Source organism: Arachis hypogaea, chromosome 8, assembly GCF_003086295.3.
Source record: "Arachis hypogaea cultivar Tifrunner chromosome 8, arahy.Tifrunner.gnm2.J5K5, whole genome shotgun sequence".
Lineage (NCBI taxonomy): Eukaryota > Viridiplantae > Streptophyta > Magnoliopsida > Fabales > Fabaceae > Arachis > Arachis hypogaea.
The window spans coordinates 35,592,830-35,609,702 of NC_092043.1; the positions used below are offsets into that span (position 1 = coordinate 35,592,830).

The following is a 16,873-nucleotide window of genomic DNA, read 5'->3' on the forward strand; positions in this document are numbered from 1 at the left end:
TGTTGTCTGTGGTTGTTTCGTTCACACTTGCATTTCACGAAAACTTTTTGTTATGATTTATGCAGAAGGGTGAAATTTCATCTGTTAGAAAAAGAACGATCTCAGCTTTTCAGCTGGCATGGTGCATGGGTTTGCACGTCGATGATTGAACCCGATGAAAAATATTCTCTAAATTGAGAAAGTTGGTAAAGTAAAAAAGGTGAGATTTAATTTTTATTGATTTTGTATCTTACATTATGTGTGATCTTCCACTACCTTAATTTCATGTTGGGTGGCATTCTTTGTATAAATATTTTCATGGTCATCTTCCAAAACTCTGTAATTCCATAGTCTGATCATCCATGAGTTTTTGTAACAAGGTACGTGTATGCCATCATTTATATTTATATATTTAAATTGTATTTTATGCTACATTTTTATTTTAAATGTTATTGTTATTTACTTTTGTTTTTAGTTTACCTATTTTACTTAGTTCGATTGTATTCTATTACAATTTACAACTATCAAAACAAACAACAAATACTACTAGTAACTAGACATACACCAAAAAGAATTCTACTAGTAACGGTTAAAAAGAACAAATTGTTCTCTAGGAATTTTTCTTTTGTAAATGGTTGTAATTTCTCAAACCCGTATACTTTCCCTGTTTGTTCACTCTCATCAGCTTCTTGGTTCTTGCAGTACGCGTTTAGTTGACCCCCAAGTCAGGTCAAAAAGTCAACTAAAGTAGCTTCTGAACGGAGATAGACAAGGCGGTTATTCCGCTTTGCTTCCAAATGTTCTAGTTCTTGAGTGAGAGCCAGTATTCGAAGTTGCTATTCTGTGAAGAGTGAGTTCAGCAAAAACCAAAAAGCAAAATGAGTTCAAAGAATGACAGCACGCTACTCTCTGCCAGTTCTTCAGACAAATCTGGTAATAAGTCTAAGAAATCCTCACTTAGGCGGAAATTCAGGGCCCTACTGGGCTTTCCTAAACCTTCAGATTCAAGCCCGTTGGGCCATCCACACCTCGCTTCTACTTCTGCTAACGTCTTCGAAACTGCAGCACTTTCATCTCGTCCTGTCTTCAAGTATGACGTGTTTCTCAGTTTCAGAGGCACTGATACTCGCAACACTTTCGTTGATCATCTTTACAATAATCTCATCAGGAAAGGTATCTTCACCTTTATGGATGACAAGAGGCTCCACAAGGGAGAGCCAATTTCGTCGCAGCTCATTCAAGCAATTCGAGATTCAAGGGTTTCAATCGTCGTGTTCTCGAAAGATTATGCTGGTTCTGCATGGTGTTTGGAGGAAATGGCTACAATAGCTGAATGCAAGAAGGAATTGGGACAGAAAGTTTTCCCCATTTTCTATGATGTGGATCCTTCTCATGTTCGAAATCAGAGTGGAGCGTATGAATTTGCATTTTTGCTTGCATTGAAATACAATGTTGACCGGGTTGCGAGGTGGAAAAGCGCTATGACGAGCTTGGCCAATTCGGTTGGTTGGGATGTCAGAAACAAGTACGTACATATAAAATTCTTCTCTTGTTTTCTATAAAATTTGGGGAGTCCTGTTCAATAGTTCTAGTCATGATTCATGCTAATCAACAATTTAAACTTAGATTAACTGCACAACCTGATCAAAATTTATATATGATATAATCTTGCTTTCCTGTTGTTCATTGTATCAGGCCAGAGTATACAGAAATTAAAGAAATTATTCAAAAGGTAGTGAAAACATTGAACCACAGATTCTCAGGGTTTGATGATGATCTGGTCGGGATACAACCCCGGGTAGAAAGATTAGAAGCGCTTTTAAAATTAAGCTCAAAAGATGATAATCCACGGGTTATTGGAATTTGTGGCATGGGTGGTATAGGAAAAACAACTCATGCCAAGGTCTTATATGACAAAATCTCTTACCAATTCGATGGTTGTTGTTTTATTGAGAATGTAAGCCAAAGTTATAGAAATGGAGGTGCTGTTATTATTCAAAAGCAAATTCTTAATCAAGCTCTAGATGAACAAAATCTAGAGATGTTTGGTCACTTTGAGATATCTGGCATTTTAAGAGATAGGCTGTCTTGCATAAAGGTCCTTATAGTTCTTGACAATGTTGATGAACTGCAGCAATTGGAGGAATTGGCTATAAGTCCTAAATTACTTGGGAGAGGAAGTAGAATTATCATAGTCACTAGGAATGAGCATATTCTAAAAGTTTATGGAGCAGATGAAGTTGATAAGGTTGCACTGTTGGATGATGATGAAGCTCTTAAACTTCTTTTAAGAAAAGCATTGGGTGATGATGGTTCTAGCAGTAGCAAATACATGCATCTAATTCCTAAAATACTGGAATATGCTCAAAATCTTCCATTAGCTGTCAAAATAGTGGGTTCGTTGTTGCATTCCCGAGATGTTACCCAGTGGACTGATGCCTTGAAAAGAATGAGGAAAATTCCAAACAAAAATATTATGGACGTGCTTCAGATAAGCTTTGAAGGATTGGAATTATATGAGAAAGAAATATTTCTACACATTGCTTGTTTCTTTCATGGAGAGAGAGAAGATTATGTAAAACAAATTCTAGATAGTTGTGGATTACATCCTCATATTGGAATTCCAACTATTATGGAGAAATCACTCATAACCATTAGAAATCAAGAGATTCATATGCATGAAATGTTACAAGAATTGGGGAAGAAAATTGTTCGGGAAAAATCTCCAGAAGAACCAGGATCATGGAGTAGGTTGTGGCTTTATCACGATTTCTACCGTGTATTGACTTCAGCAACGGTAATGAATTATACCTTCTTTCAGAATAACATTCCATCATTTCATGATTATCTTGTTTCCTTTATTATTGAACACATGGATACCTTGTATTTTTCAGGGATCTTATAGTGTTAAAGCCATAGTTTTGGATCAGAAAGAGGATGTTTCCAAATATAGTCAGCTGAGAATTGAAGGATTATCAAAAATGATGGGTCTTAAGTTACTCATATTACATCACAAGAATTTTTCAGGAAGTCTTTATTTTCTTTCTGACAACTTGCAATATATTTCATGGCATGGCTACCCTTTCTCTTCTCTACCAGTAAATTTTGATCCACATAGTCTTGTTGAACTAAATTTGCGTGATAGCAACATCAAACTACTATGGGAAAGCCCGAAGGTATTTGAATTATAAATATCCCCTTTTTGTTAAAGAAATAAAAAATAATAATTTTATTCCTCTTTTTCTCTGTTTTTTTATACTTAATTTGTTATGGTTACTTTCAAAGGAATGCAACCTTTAGTACAAGCTGACATGTTGGTAGAAAATCTCTGTTCACAGAGTTTCCCATGTTTGAAAAAGATGGATTTGAGCAACTCGAAAGATCTTGTGAAGACGCCAAATTTTGAATGGATCCCAAATCTTAAGTGGCTGGATCTTTCAGGATGCACAAATCTATCACAGGTTCACCCCTCAATTGGACTTCTTACTCAACTTGCTTACCTCAGTTTGCGTAATTGTAGCAATTTGGTAAGCATTGATCTCAACACTGAATATAAGTTATATTCTTTGAAAGTTCTACACCTCTCTGGCTGCACAAAACTAGAGAACACCCCAGATTTTACAGGGCTGTCAAATCTGGAGTACCTTGACCTTGAAAAATGTGTAAGTTTATCCGCAGTTCATGAATCTATTGGGGCTCTTGTAATGCTGAAGTTCTTCAGTTTGAGAGGGTGCATAAATCTTGTCCAGCTACCTGCCAGTGTCAACAATTTGACATGTCTTCAAAATCTAGATTTACATGACTGCTTCGAACTGATGAATCTTCCGCTAAGACAAATAAGCATGTTATCCCCCTATCTAAGATATTTGATATTTTTGGATCTTGGATCCAGCAAAATAAAAGTAATTCCCGATGCTATTGGAGCGCTAAAGTGCTTAGAAAGACTAAATCTTCAAGGAAGCAGAATTCAATCTTTACCCGAAACCATCAAGAGCCTTTCCTGCCTGGCATATTTAAACTTGTCAGGTTGCCATGAGCTTGTTGAATTGCATGATCTTCCATTTAAGAGTGCTTCATCAGGGGGAAGGTATTTTAAGAAAGTATCAGAAGCTCGTAATCATAGATCGGGATTATATATTTTCAACTGCAGTAGGGTTATGAAATGCCACTGGATGTTAGTTGCAATTTCCTGGTTAGCAAGACTTGTTAAGGTGAGCACTACTCTAAATGTCTTACTTTTTATTATCCTACTACAATCTCTTAGTTTACACATCTATGCTTGAATTTCTTTCTTTCAATTGCAGGAACCCGGTCATTTTCGATGTGGTTTTGACATTATAGTACCTTTTATGGGTATTGAAATTCCAAAATGGTTTTTCCATCATCGATTTGTAGGTGGCTCAATAATAAGGATACTAAGCATTGACACCGATGTAAATGATTGGCTTGGTTTTGCCTTTTGTGTAACATTTGAGGTGAACAAAAATAGTCGAGCAAATCCTGGCTCCTCATCAAAGCTGCCACGCCCTTTGTATCTTTCATTTGAAAGTGAAAACACAGAAGAATGCTTTGACTTGCCGGCTTGTTTAGAGATGGAGAAGGAGCATGTTGGTCCAATATCAACATATTGCTGGATAATCTATATCTCTCGTGCACACTGCCATTTTGTGAAAACAGGAACCTGTATCACGTTTAAAGCATGCCCGGGCTTACAGGTGAAGGAATGGGGCCTACGCATGGTATGCATGGAAGATATAGTGTTGATAAGGAGAGAATTCCGTAAAATGGATTGTGAAGGTTATGATCCTTGGTTTCGTCGTGGTATACAAGAAATCTCTGATCCGATAATCTGTCTTCCCCATAATTGTTTCTATACTACGGATGAGCATGAGAATGAGGGCTATAATAGATTTGGGCCTAAAATCCAGCTACCCTACAATTGGTATGTAACTGATGATGAGGAAAAGGAGAATATGGATGCTAAGGCCAAGGAAATTAATCTATACAATCTTGGCCATTCTTCCATAGAGGAAGTGCAAGTTGTGAACGGTCATTCTTCCTCGGAGGAAGAGGAAAGCATGAAAATGAAAGGCAAAGCATTGCAGGTAGCCTTTGAAGAGGAAAGTGATTGCTCTTACATGAGTGATATATCTCCGAGGTAAACTATCCTTAAAAGGATTACAGGTAAATAAGTAAATTCTCTTCTCCTACTTAATTATTCTTCTTTTACCCGGATGCTTATCGTTGTTTGGTACATAATTCAAGGCCACTTCAATAGTTGCATCGTATTACAGATCTGCTACCCCTTGCACATGTGAAGAAGTAAAACTTGGAAAACAATGCTTCACTGTTGCAGATTTGGGTAGCTTGAGTATGTTCTACCTTCTGCCTTATCAAAAGGATCGGGAATTCCATTCTTTTCTTTCCATTTTTTTTGGCCAACAATTAGGATTTCATTGGCAATTTAGCATTACTAATTTATTGTGATTTTTTTCTTCTTGTCTGTGCTACGTTTGATATGTATCATTTTTAATTATTCGATATTTCATTGATAGGAAAAACATCGTCTAAAGTGACAAGATTAATAAAGTAATAAAGTGAATGATTAATCATAACTAAATTTTTAACTTTTATGTGAACCACATTATCTTAATTTAAAATTGATTGACCACTTATTTTCTCACAGGACTTGATCGTCATTGTTAAAAATAGTCGAGAATTTTTTTTTTTTAAAGTGAACAGATTCATAAAGTAATTTAATCACTTTTGAATTCATAACTTTTATTTTTTTTGTAAGATTCCCTATCATAATTCAAAGATGAGACTAAAGGATTATTTTATCAATTTTTTACAAAAACTTTTCTAATTAGTAACCTTATCATATATCCTAGATAAATCCTAAAATAAAAAGAGTAAACATATCCACTAAAATATCTTTTATATTTTTTTTAATATAAAAAGTGATGCTACTTGTATATCTAGGTAAGTTTAACAGACATCAATTTAATTTAAAGGTTAAAAAAAGATATTTAAATAGAAATTACAAATTCAGAAATAATCTAGTATGTATACAAAAAGTGTTCTCAAAACAAATTCCTGTCCCTAAAATTCCATTCTTTCTAGTCATGGTGCCAAAAGAGATTCTAGAGAGTACAAAACACAAACAAGGGCCTTCAACAAGAACAGCTATAATAAGAACTCTTAACACAGAGTAATGGATTATGTTCCAAGAAGGCAAGCACCCCTGAAGCAGCCACACCAGACTCAACTGGATTCCCTGTATGGTTAAAAGAGCCTTAATTCATAGCGCAGTGTAGCATGATTGTGTGTGAGTTGTGTGCAAGTAAAGCACCACACTTCACTCCTCTATTCCCTCTTTCCCTTTCACATCTCTTGGAAGCTCAAACCGATGCACTATTCACCAATCACTTACTACCTTCCATCGACACACCCAAAGTCAAGGGAAGCTCTCGCATCATTGAGAACTTGTGTACGTAGATTTGAGTTTTTTTCCCTTAAACATCTTCTGATGAACCTGAAAAGCCAAAATGATTTATACTTTGAAATGGGGGGAATAAAAATAATTGTCATTATAATTGTTGACTGACCTCTTTATAAAACTCCAGAGTGAATTTTTTGTTAGAAGTAGCAAGATTTGTGTTGGTTCTTCATCTGTTTCTCTCTCTATTGAATCCCAAGTTCCGCCATCAGATACTCATTAAGCTCTTCCTCTTCAAATTTCTGTGTGGACGCAGGTTAGGCTATTACTCTTGGAATATGTTATCTTAACGGAGGAAAATCTTTGATAGGACATAATAATTTCACCATCAAACTTTGGAATCTAGAGTTTGAAACTAGGAGCTTTCTTAGGTGGGGAAAGTATCTTCTGGACCATGAAGGACCAGGTAATAAGAGAAATAAATGAAAAGAGTATTTACCCAAATTGGTCCCAAAAAATTTTGAAGTGGACGTTTTGGTCCCCAACAAAATTTAATTATGTAATTAGTCCCCAACTTTTGTAAACGTCCGTCATTTTAGTCCTCCTGTTAGTTTCCTCCGTGAAATTTTAACAGCGGAGTCCAACGTATCATGTTAAGGTGTTGAGTCAGCTGTTAAACGCCACATGGGATGAAAGACAAAATAGTCCCTAGAAATACAACTACAAATTTATTCTTGTATGATGCCCTAGATCCTAAAACAATGGTGTGAAGGTCATAATCATCCTCGTATGCTACTCTGAAAACGTGTAACCATGGCAAGTGGAGGGAATTCAGCAAGTTCTTATTGTCAACGAGTTATTAGAGGTAGCGGAGATGGTAGTGCTAGCAGTGCTTCAGGTGGCCCCAAATTTGGAATTGCAAGAGGGGAGAATCCAAGATGCCACTGTGGTGCTTATGCCATTGTTATGGAATCTGGAACAGATAAGAACCCAAGAAGACCTTTCTTTGGTTGTCCTTATTATACGGTAAGAAACATTGGGTATGGTATCTTCTTTATGCATTGTTAAATTCATGGGTTAACTCTGATTTTGTGCATTTTCCCCTTTAATGTAGGAGAATCTTCCACACTGTGAATTTTTTATATGGTTTGACAAAATTTTTTCCCATGAAATGCAAGATAGCCAGCATAATGTTGTACTGGAAGAGAGGGTGAAGAAGTTGAAAGATTTGGTAGATGAATTAGAAAAGAAGACTAAGAATATAAGTAAAAGGAGGGAATGGAGCAGTCACTGGAAAAATGTGTTCTTTTTCATGCTAGGTTTTTTGGTTTGCATTTTTTTAGGAAAGATATAGTTAGGTTGGAAAAGAAGGGAATTAAGTGCTTATTATGTATGGATATATTGTAATTGAATAATTGATCAAAGTGTAATTGCTAATATTATAGTCTGTCAGAATTGTGTAATGAAATTTCCTTTGCCAAATATTAGAATCATATGCATTCACAAAAATAATGTTTCAAAAACCTGATTTAATACAAATCACATCACTCATAATTATCAAAATAGTCTAATAACCATAATTTCATATATTTGAAATCAAGTATCAAAGTTCTGAATATTCCAACAAAAAACTTACTCCTAGCTAGTTTATATCTGTTGCTAGCATCAAAGATACATTCCAAAAGCATAGCTCAAAGTTGCATAAATGCACTACATAACCATAATCTGTTACAAAAGGGTCTTAATAAACTAAACAACATAACTACAATCAGCATGATATCATAGAGCAATATCATTTCTTCTTTTGGAGGTTGAGTCCTGGTGTAGGCATGAACTTGAATATTCTGGCAACAGTTCCAGAGCTTGTAGCAGCAACTGTTTCTGGAGAGATTCTTAGTATCTGATTCGGATGGAATGACCTAGGCACTGGAGCAAATGGGGCTGTAGGTGGAGGAGTCAAAGTTGGTGGAGGTAAAGGTCTTGGAGCCGAAACAAGCTTCATAGGAGGTGTTGGGGCAGTGACCGGAGCTACATGAGGTCTCAGAATTTGTTGTTTAGATCTTGGAGGCCTAAAACTTGTTGTTGATGCAACTTGGTTGGATGAGTTAGTAGTTTGCTCCTAACACAAGACAAAGTAACAAGACAAGTAAGTACATGAATGGCATACAAAGCATCGAATATAATCCAATTTAGAAAGGTACCTGTGGCTGTGGTTGAGGGGCTGAGAGGGTTACTTGTACTTCTTCCTGTGACCCTGCTGCAATGGTGGATCTATTTCCGTTACCCTTTTTTTACCTTTATTCTGTTGATCCGAGATAAAATTCCATTCTTCTGTTGAGCAGTTACCAATATCTTCTTGAAGAAGTTGTAAAAACCACTTCCAACTTTGTTTTGTTTCACTGTCAACCACCGCATAGGCAATCACATAGAAATGATTGTTTGCATCTTGAGCTACAGCAGACAACAATTGCCCCCCATAATATCCTTTCAAGTGACATCCATCCAACCCAATCAGTGGTCTGCAACCAGCCTTAAACCCCCTTTTACACCCCTTCAGACAAATATACAATTTGCTAAACAATGGCGGTGAACCAGGAATTGTGGGGGTTGTTTACAGCAATGCAGTGCTGCTAGGATTGCTTCTGTGTATTTCAGTGAGATAATCTCTCAGCTTTCCATACTGAGCCCTCTCATTCCCAACATACCTTTTCTAGCAACCCTTAAAGCTCTATAAATCATCTTGTCACTGCACACCACATTAAAGTCTATCTTAATATGATCAAAAGCTTCGCCATGAGTCATGTGAGGTTGGGTCAATAACCTCTTCTCTAATTTATCAGCCACCCATTTCTGATCAGCCATGTTAGACCCGAATTCCCTAGCACAAGTATGTTTAGGCTCATACGTCTTAATCTGGTAGCACCCTCTAGCACTATTCCAGGCACAATAAATCAGCCAGGGACATTCATTATCATCACTGCTAGGAACAATAGCAGTTCCATTCTCTCCAGAATTATCCACTTCTACAGCATCAGTCTCTTTCCTTTTAGCCTTACATTTAGCCTTGAACTTTGCCTTTGCAATCATAGCCTTCTCTTCCCCACTTGCACACTTGCATCTAACTCTTCTATTATCATTTTTAACATAAAAAATTCTCCTTCCTTCAGCAATAGTATAGTCCTTTAAGGCATGCTTGAATTGATCCAATGTGGCAAACTCCATGTTCAATTGGAGTTGAACATCACCAAAGTCTGCTTCCTCATTGAATTGGGGCCAATCAAAATTATCTCCCTCATTGTCTGATGATTGAGGTGTATCAAACCCCTCTGACTCAAATCCTAAACCATCAGACTCATCACTAAAGATGTCATTCCCTTCCTCTGCTATACCCGGTCCAACACCAAATTCTGATCCACCAGCAGTAGGACTAGGCCTAGCAGTAGGAGTAGACCCATTAGTAGATGTAGGCCCAACAGTTATATTAGGCCCATATTTGTCATTGGGCCTAGTAGTCTGTTTAGGCCCACCTTTCTTCCTTGCATTATCCCTTTTTTCAACAGCCATCTTCCTTGCATTATCCTTTTTTCCAATAGCTTTCTTCTTACCATTCTTATCTCTTTTGCCACCTTTTCTCTTTGTTTTCTTCATGAGTTCTTCATCTTCAAAGCTATCATAGCTATCATCGGTGTCATCCTCAAATTGTAACGACCCAATTTTCAATATGTCTAGATCATACCGAAAACTGAGCGCTACCAATTTGTCTTCCTAATTATTATCTATTATTTATCATATGAGCCTGATTCGTTGTTAAAAAGCGTGGTTAATTTGCGAGGTATATTTTTTTTTTTAAACGTTTGGATTAATAAACATAATCATTTATAATCAATTCACAAATAATAACAGATAAAACGGTTATAAACAACTACTCATAAATACATCACAAGCAGTCAACAACATTCAGTGATCCAACTTTTATCTAAGTATAGACTTTTAGTTAGAACACCCCTAGATATAGCTAGATAATAACTATATACATATATATACATACAACATCCCAGGTCCTGACCTATTCAAGAGGTCCCTAAGCTGGCACCCAAGCTAGCCTAGACTCTATACTCGCCTAGTCCCTCTAAACTACTAAAGCGAGGGAAAGTACGTTCTAAGTCTTCAAAACTCCAGTCAGGTGGAACGTCACCAAAAGGTAGGACATCGTCTGCTACTTCTCTGCACGATCAGACATTGCCATAGAACGTCTCTTTGGTACCACATCAAGTAGCCACACAACAGGAGTCTTGTACACGGGTTTTAGGTTAAAGTGCGCATACGAACGGGGTGCAGACGTTGGCTAGTCTCACAGTATATACGTATAATCAGAGAACGATATTCACCCTAGACTCAGAAGACTATCTAGAGCAGGATCCTCTTCGCAAAACCATCATCAACGAACTACGTTAAGGTACTCTTACTTCCATCTGAAGGGGAAGGGAGAGAGAAGGGGTAAGAACTGGGGAGTTCTTAGTAGGGTCGGGGTTATTAGTTACGTTCATTTATTTGGGGTCGATTAGTAGATGAATAACATAATATAGCGAAGCAGTAAACAGAAGATAAAGATAGGGTGAGAAAGTAGAGAAAATAGAAAGCAGAACACAGACAAAAGAATACAAGAAAATAAAACACAGAAATAGCATACAAGCAGACAAACACAAAGAAATAGATCACACACAAAAAGGAATGCAATAGAGAATGATGCGCAGACAAGAATGATGCATGTCTAGCCCTAGCACAGGCCATGAGCTCATGTGTCGGTTGGCTGCCCGCAATCCCGACATTTATCCGGTCACGAGTAATCCCGATTTCCCGAATACGATTTTCCGTTCCTAAATAAATGCGCATATAATAATAGCTGCTCATTGGAGACAGCCTCTGCTTACTGCAGGAAGATATATATACTCTGCTCTGCTCTGGGGAAGCGGAAAATAGCTGTAGGTAACTTAGTTTCCCTACAGAAGCTCTGGGTTGCATTAAGCAACTAATATATATTAAATATAGCTCTGGGTTGCATCAAGCAACTAATATATATTAAATATAGCTCTGGGTTGCATCAAGCAACTAATATATAATAAATATAGCTCTGGGTTGCATCAAGCAACTAATATATATTAAATATAGCTCTGGGTTGCATCAAGCAACTAATATATATTAAATATAGCTCTGGGTTGCATCAAGCAACTAATATATATACATATCTCTTTACTCTGTTCTGGTTGCCCTTTTCTCTGTATCTCTTTACTCTGTTTTAATTACTCTGTTCTCTGTATCTCTTTTCTCTTCTCTGATTACTCTTTTCATATATATCTATATTACTCCTTTTCTCTTTATCTCCTTACTTTACTCTGGTTACTCTATTTTCTGTGTTTCTCTACTCTGCTCTGATTACTCTGTTCTCTGTGTTTCTCTGCTTAACATATGTATTTAAAGCTTATGTAAACTTCGGTATGAATAGTTAACCTGTCCCAAATATAGGTTCATTAAGTCTATACTGAAACAGTTTAACTTTTCATATTATACCTAACCCTAGTCGCAACTCAAGTACTAACTAAGTTGCCCTAGTTCGTTCACTAATTCCATCTGTTTTTCTGTCATTAAAACATTACAGACTTTTTCTTCGATTTTTATCTTTTCTTTAACTTTTTATCTTTTCTTTATCTTTGCCTCACTAACATGTTATTACCACTCCCTAAGTGTGTTATGAAGGTAATGATGAGATTCTGCACTTAAAGTTGTCTTTCTAAAGCTTTTACAGAAAACTGCCTTTTTCGCATTATTTTATTATTTTTATTAAAATATTATTTTTAATTAAATATTATTATTTAATATTTTATTATTATTTATTATTTTATTATTAAGTTTTCGAAAATTAACTCACTTTTACTTTTAACCTTTAAAATTCACTTTTTACCACCCGTAACTTTTAATATTTCTACTTTTACCACCCTAACTTTCAGAAATTACCAAACAACCCCTAAAACACCAAAAATTTTACTTCCTTGCCCTTTTTAAGATCTAAGGCCTGTTCTTCAATGTTCTTCACCACACTCAAAGTGTTCTTCGTGTTCTTCGTAAATTCTTCAGATTCTTTCTCTATTTTTACCCGTTTTTCAGTCTTTTCAGCAACCGATTTTTACCAAAATTCAAAATAAAATTGCAGCCACTAAAACCCCATCTTTTCTACATGATTTCAACACAAATTGAACCCCAATTTAAGATCTAGGTTTTCGTTTTCCAGCAGCCATAAGAACACACATTCACAGCTTGAATTTCATCAAATTTCATCAAAATTTCAACAAACTTTCACCAAGAATAACTCATATAAGCAATCAATTTCAAGCATAACCAAACCATATCATAATCACACATCTCAAACACAATCAATCAAGATTAATTTTACCAAACCCTACCTGGTTTTGCTGCTCCTAATTCAGTTAGGCTTTCAGGTGGTCCTTTAGCACTTTTTCCTCCTAAATCACATCAAGAACAACTTTAAATCCAAAAACTCTCAACTGACCAAATCTCACTCAGCATGTTAGGAAGAGATATATCACCTTAGAGTTGCTGGAAATTCACGTTTCTTGGCCCTCAAGTCAAGTTAAGCATGATTCCTAAGGAAAAACATCAAGAAAACACATGTTTACATGGTTTTCCTTGAAAACCGAATTGAAGAGGGAGGGAGACAGCCATCTCACCTTATTTCCAGCCTTGATATGTTATATGATTATGTAGAGGAAGAAGAGAGGATCATTTTGGTTGGATTGGAATTTTGATTTGAGTTTTAGTTCAGCAGAAATCAAGCTTTGAAGATTTGGAACTAAGAACTTTTCTCTCTTTTTCTCTCTACCTATTTTCGGCCACAAAGTAAAAATGAGCCAGCCTTGGGGGTTTTGGGGGTGTAGGGTGAGTTGTGATTGGTTGGCTTGGAGGTGGATTAAAATAATATTAAAATATCTCAGGTGTATAACTACTAAAACTAGGTGTATTGGAACACTTGCGAAAACATCTCTAAAAATTATTTTCTGAGCTACTAGCATAAATGACACTAGTAACATATTTATTATAAGAATAAGACATAAATAATGATGCCTTGGCATCGCCAAAGTCATCAGAGAGTGCTGGTGCTAAGCTGCACCAATAAACTGTGAACCCGGTTAAACCGATTTTCTGTTTTTAACTAAAACTGACCAGGTAACCTTATAATATCATTCAAGAAACTTCTAATACTCATATAATGATGATATTACCCTATTATCTCTCTTCTCTCATGAATCGAGTCCGGTTCGTCAAACTGAGACTATTTACGAAAAACCGGATCAAAACTCCTAACCGATACGGTTCAAAAACTATGTTCTTCGTAACTGCATTATCGAGCTTGCCTCATAAAAGGTTCTAGCTTAAAGATGACATAATGACAATTAGGATTGAGATACTTGATAATATATCAGAGCTTCTCCCCTTACTGATCCTCCGGAGTTCTCCGTACTTTCAGAAAAGATCTTGCGTACTCGAAAACCGGGGTTGTTACACAAATCCTGGAGGTGGGGGTTTATACGCCTCGTCTTCAGCACTTTCATAGCTATCATAGCTATCGTTGTCAGAAATTGGTTCATCAGACAAGACCTCGGCCTCACTATGCTCATCAGTATCATCGCTATCCTCAAAATCAACATCTTCCATAATTGGATGATCAAAGAACAGACACAATTCATCTGTCTCTCTGTCCTCCCTCTTTTTGTCACACATCTCTCTGATTTTCTTATCTCCATATATAGGATGTAGGCCTGCTTCATAACTAGGAGCTGTTGGGTCATACCAATACATCTTTTTGTATGCATGGTAGCCAAGTTCTTCAAACATTTTCTTCAAATCAAAATAATTCACTAAATCAAGATCCAAAGGAGGAAATCTCTTTACATTCCCATTAATGTAAAGTAGTTCACCCTTGTTATCTTTGACAAAACTCCCCCCATGTTGAAAGACAGGGATAACCCAATCAGTCATCTGCAATCCATAAACATGGAATAAAATGTCAAAACCAGAACACAAACTTATACAGGGCAATTTCATATTAAACAACAACTGCTCAAACTTTAATTTCCTAATTGTGATAACTAGATTAATTAATATATAAAGTGTATTTACCACAAAATATTGAATCTTTTTAATGTTAAACTCATATATGCATGCATTACGTCACTTATCAGTAACTGATTTTCATAGTAATGAAGAACTTAAAAACACTTTCTTCAGTAACTAATTTCTACTGTTTTCTGATACACAAGGTAAACACATTCGAACAATTGCAACGATGATCAACTATACCATCCGCATCATAATAGAGAAAAGATATACTAACCTGACCCGTGAAGACCGATAGACCGACAAAACCTTCTTCTACAATAACTTCGTTTGGTACAAAGTCTTGAGTCAACAATGTCAGCGAGGTCGTCGGAAGACTGACTACCGATTCACGTGGTGGTGGCTTTCTTTGTAAAACCTAGGGAAAGAGAGGGTGCTGGTTGTAATTTCGTTTTGGGGGAGGAAGACAAAAATGGACCTTTAAAACCACTCAGCTAACGAAACGACACACACCCTTATGCCCTGCTCCCAAAACGCCGCGTTTAGCATCATTTAGAATAGGGACCAATTTGTCTTGATTGAACATGTGGCACTTAACGGCTGACTCATCACCTGAACGTGACACATTGGACTCTACCGTTAGAATTTCACGGAGGAAACTAACAGAAGAACTAAAATGACGGACGTTTACAAAAGTTGGGGACTAATTACATAATTAAATTTTGTTGGGGACCAAAACGTCCACTTCAAAATTCTTTGGGGACCAATTTGGGTAAATACTCAAATGAAAAATATGAGGGTTGGTTCACAATTAATAAAAGGTAACATGTGGAGCAAATTTAAAGAAAACATATTTTGTTATTTATTATATATCAGATCTAGACATATCAATTCACAAGCTTCTTGAAGATCATGGTCTTCCATTGCAACAGATATTTCATGTCAATTCATGGTCTTTTAAAGAAGTAGAAAAATAGAGAAATGCAGAACCCCATTGTATGGTGTGTGGTTAATAATAAAGGTGAAGCCTTTGCGATTGAAAAATTCTAAGAAATGTGCGATTTGAATGGCTACCATGGAAACAATGGAAGAATGCCTAACAATGGAAGAAAGCTTTGATGATGTCCTCAATTCAGCGGGTTCTGGGTTTGTGATGGGTTTAATCGCCAGATCCCCTTTCACTTCTTGAAGTTTCTTTGCATCTTTCCAATCCATATCGCTACTGCTTGCTATCAGTGGCGGAACCAGAAATTTTATAAGAGGGGGGCCAATTAAATATAAAATATAACAAAAAATTAACAAAATATGATTTGTAGCATATATATCAAAAACGTAATTATATTATATAAAAGTCAATGTTCAACTACATACTAAAACTTTATAGTCCAAACTTTATGTATGCTCTACGAATTTCATCTTGTTGATTGATAGGATAATTCCAAATTTGCGGACGCTTTCCGGGATCACGCATCAATGTATCAATATTAACTTGATCTATTTCAGTCCTTGCTATTTTGGAAGCAGGGGGTTAAATATCTTGCTCAACAAGTTGTGTCACAGGTTGTTCAATAATATTTTGAACATTACTCAAAGAATCTGAAGCTGAATTTTGTTCATCATATATTCTCTCTTTTCTCTTGAAAAATGAGTGAATTGTTTTCATCTTTGACATTTTTAACTTAACTTGAACTATCTAACAAAAAAAAAATAAAAATAATTGCATATATATTATTTTCTTAAAAAAAAATATTAAACCTATTGAGCAATAACAAATAATTTTAGAAACACAAATATATAATAACCAAAAATAAAGTTATTGATTTACCTGATTATTTTTTGTTCCAAGTCTCACAAAAAAATAATTCTATTGAGTTTTGTCCTCACTTCAATCTTTGAACACTGTCCATTATAAAAAAAATAAATTAATTATTTTAAATAAATAATGTAAATAATACTTGACATTGTCATTAACTTAAAAAAAATTGAAATATACCTCTTTGAATCTTTGTTGTGCATTCAATGGTTAATATTTTGTTGTTCACTTCTCTTCAATGGTTTTTCTTCATATGTCTTGTTTTGGTATGGAAAGAAAATTAAAATGAGAAGAGTAGAAGACCAAAAGTTTGGGAATCACTAAAAGAGAGAGAAAAGTGACGCTATGCCTATGATAGTTTGAAATAAATATTTGAAAAATGTACTAGGGTTACTTTAATTAATAGTATGGGCTTGGGCTAGTATAATAGAACCATTTTTATTAATTATTAGAATGAGCTATTTGTTAACAAGAACAACAATAATTCAAATATCCAATACATAGTGCAGTTT

General features: G+C 35.7%; 1 protein-coding gene and 2 long non-coding RNA genes across 5 annotated transcripts; 1 reads left to right on the forward strand and 2 right to left on the reverse strand.

Annotated features, from left to right (window-relative positions):
* Positions 1–554: 554 nt before the first annotated feature.
* LOC112707220 (TMV resistance protein N) lies at positions 555–7,900 on the forward strand. 3 transcript variants are annotated; one of them, XM_072201230.1, is made up of 7 exons: positions 555–1,504; positions 1,675–2,776; positions 2,874–3,155; positions 3,318–4,190; positions 4,284–6,469; positions 6,735–7,444; positions 7,533–7,900. In XM_072201230.1, exons 1-5 carry the CDS (start codon positions 858–860, stop codon positions 5,139–5,141), a joined length of 3,762 nt encoding a protein of 1,253 aa, XP_072057331.1. In that variant the 5' UTR covers positions 555–857; the 3' UTR covers positions 5,142–6,469; positions 6,735–7,444; positions 7,533–7,900. The 3 variants fall into 3 exon arrangements, with proteins under 3 accessions (XP_072057331.1, XP_025614663.1, XP_072057330.1); XM_025758878.3 differs by having other exon boundaries at positions 4,284–5,163; XM_072201229.1 differs by having other exon boundaries at positions 4,284–7,444.
* On the reverse strand, positions 6,008–13,340 carry LOC140174848 (uncharacterized). Its single transcript, XR_011864805.1, has 5 exons — positions 13,162–13,340; positions 13,021–13,077; positions 12,877–12,936; positions 6,588–6,720; positions 6,008–6,514 (listed from the first exon to the last, which is right to left on the reverse strand). It is a non-coding gene; the product is annotated as an uncharacterized lncRNA (long non-coding RNA).
* On the reverse strand, positions 8,035–8,697 carry LOC140174605 (uncharacterized). The gene is made up of 2 exons (XR_011864340.1): positions 8,620–8,697; positions 8,035–8,537 (listed from the first exon to the last, which is right to left on the reverse strand). It is a non-coding gene; the product is annotated as an uncharacterized lncRNA (long non-coding RNA).
* Positions 13,341–16,873: the final 3,533 nt, after the last annotated feature.

What these genes read in the sequence shown, in the direction of transcription:
- LOC112707220 (XM_072201229.1), top strand. Translation starts at nt 858, where the DNA reads ATGAGTTCAAAGAATGACAGCACGCTACTCTCTGCCAGTTCTTCAGAC. An exon ending in TACTATGGGAAAGCCCGAAG is followed by an intron (nt 3,156 to 3,317) that starts GTATTTGAATTA and finishes CTCTGTTCACAG; the next exon opens with AGTTTCCCATGTTTGAAAAA. An exon ending in GGTTAGCAAGACTTGTTAAG is followed by an intron (nt 4,191 to 4,283) that starts GTGAGCACTACT and finishes TTTCAATTGCAG; the next exon opens with GAACCCGGTCATTTTCGATG.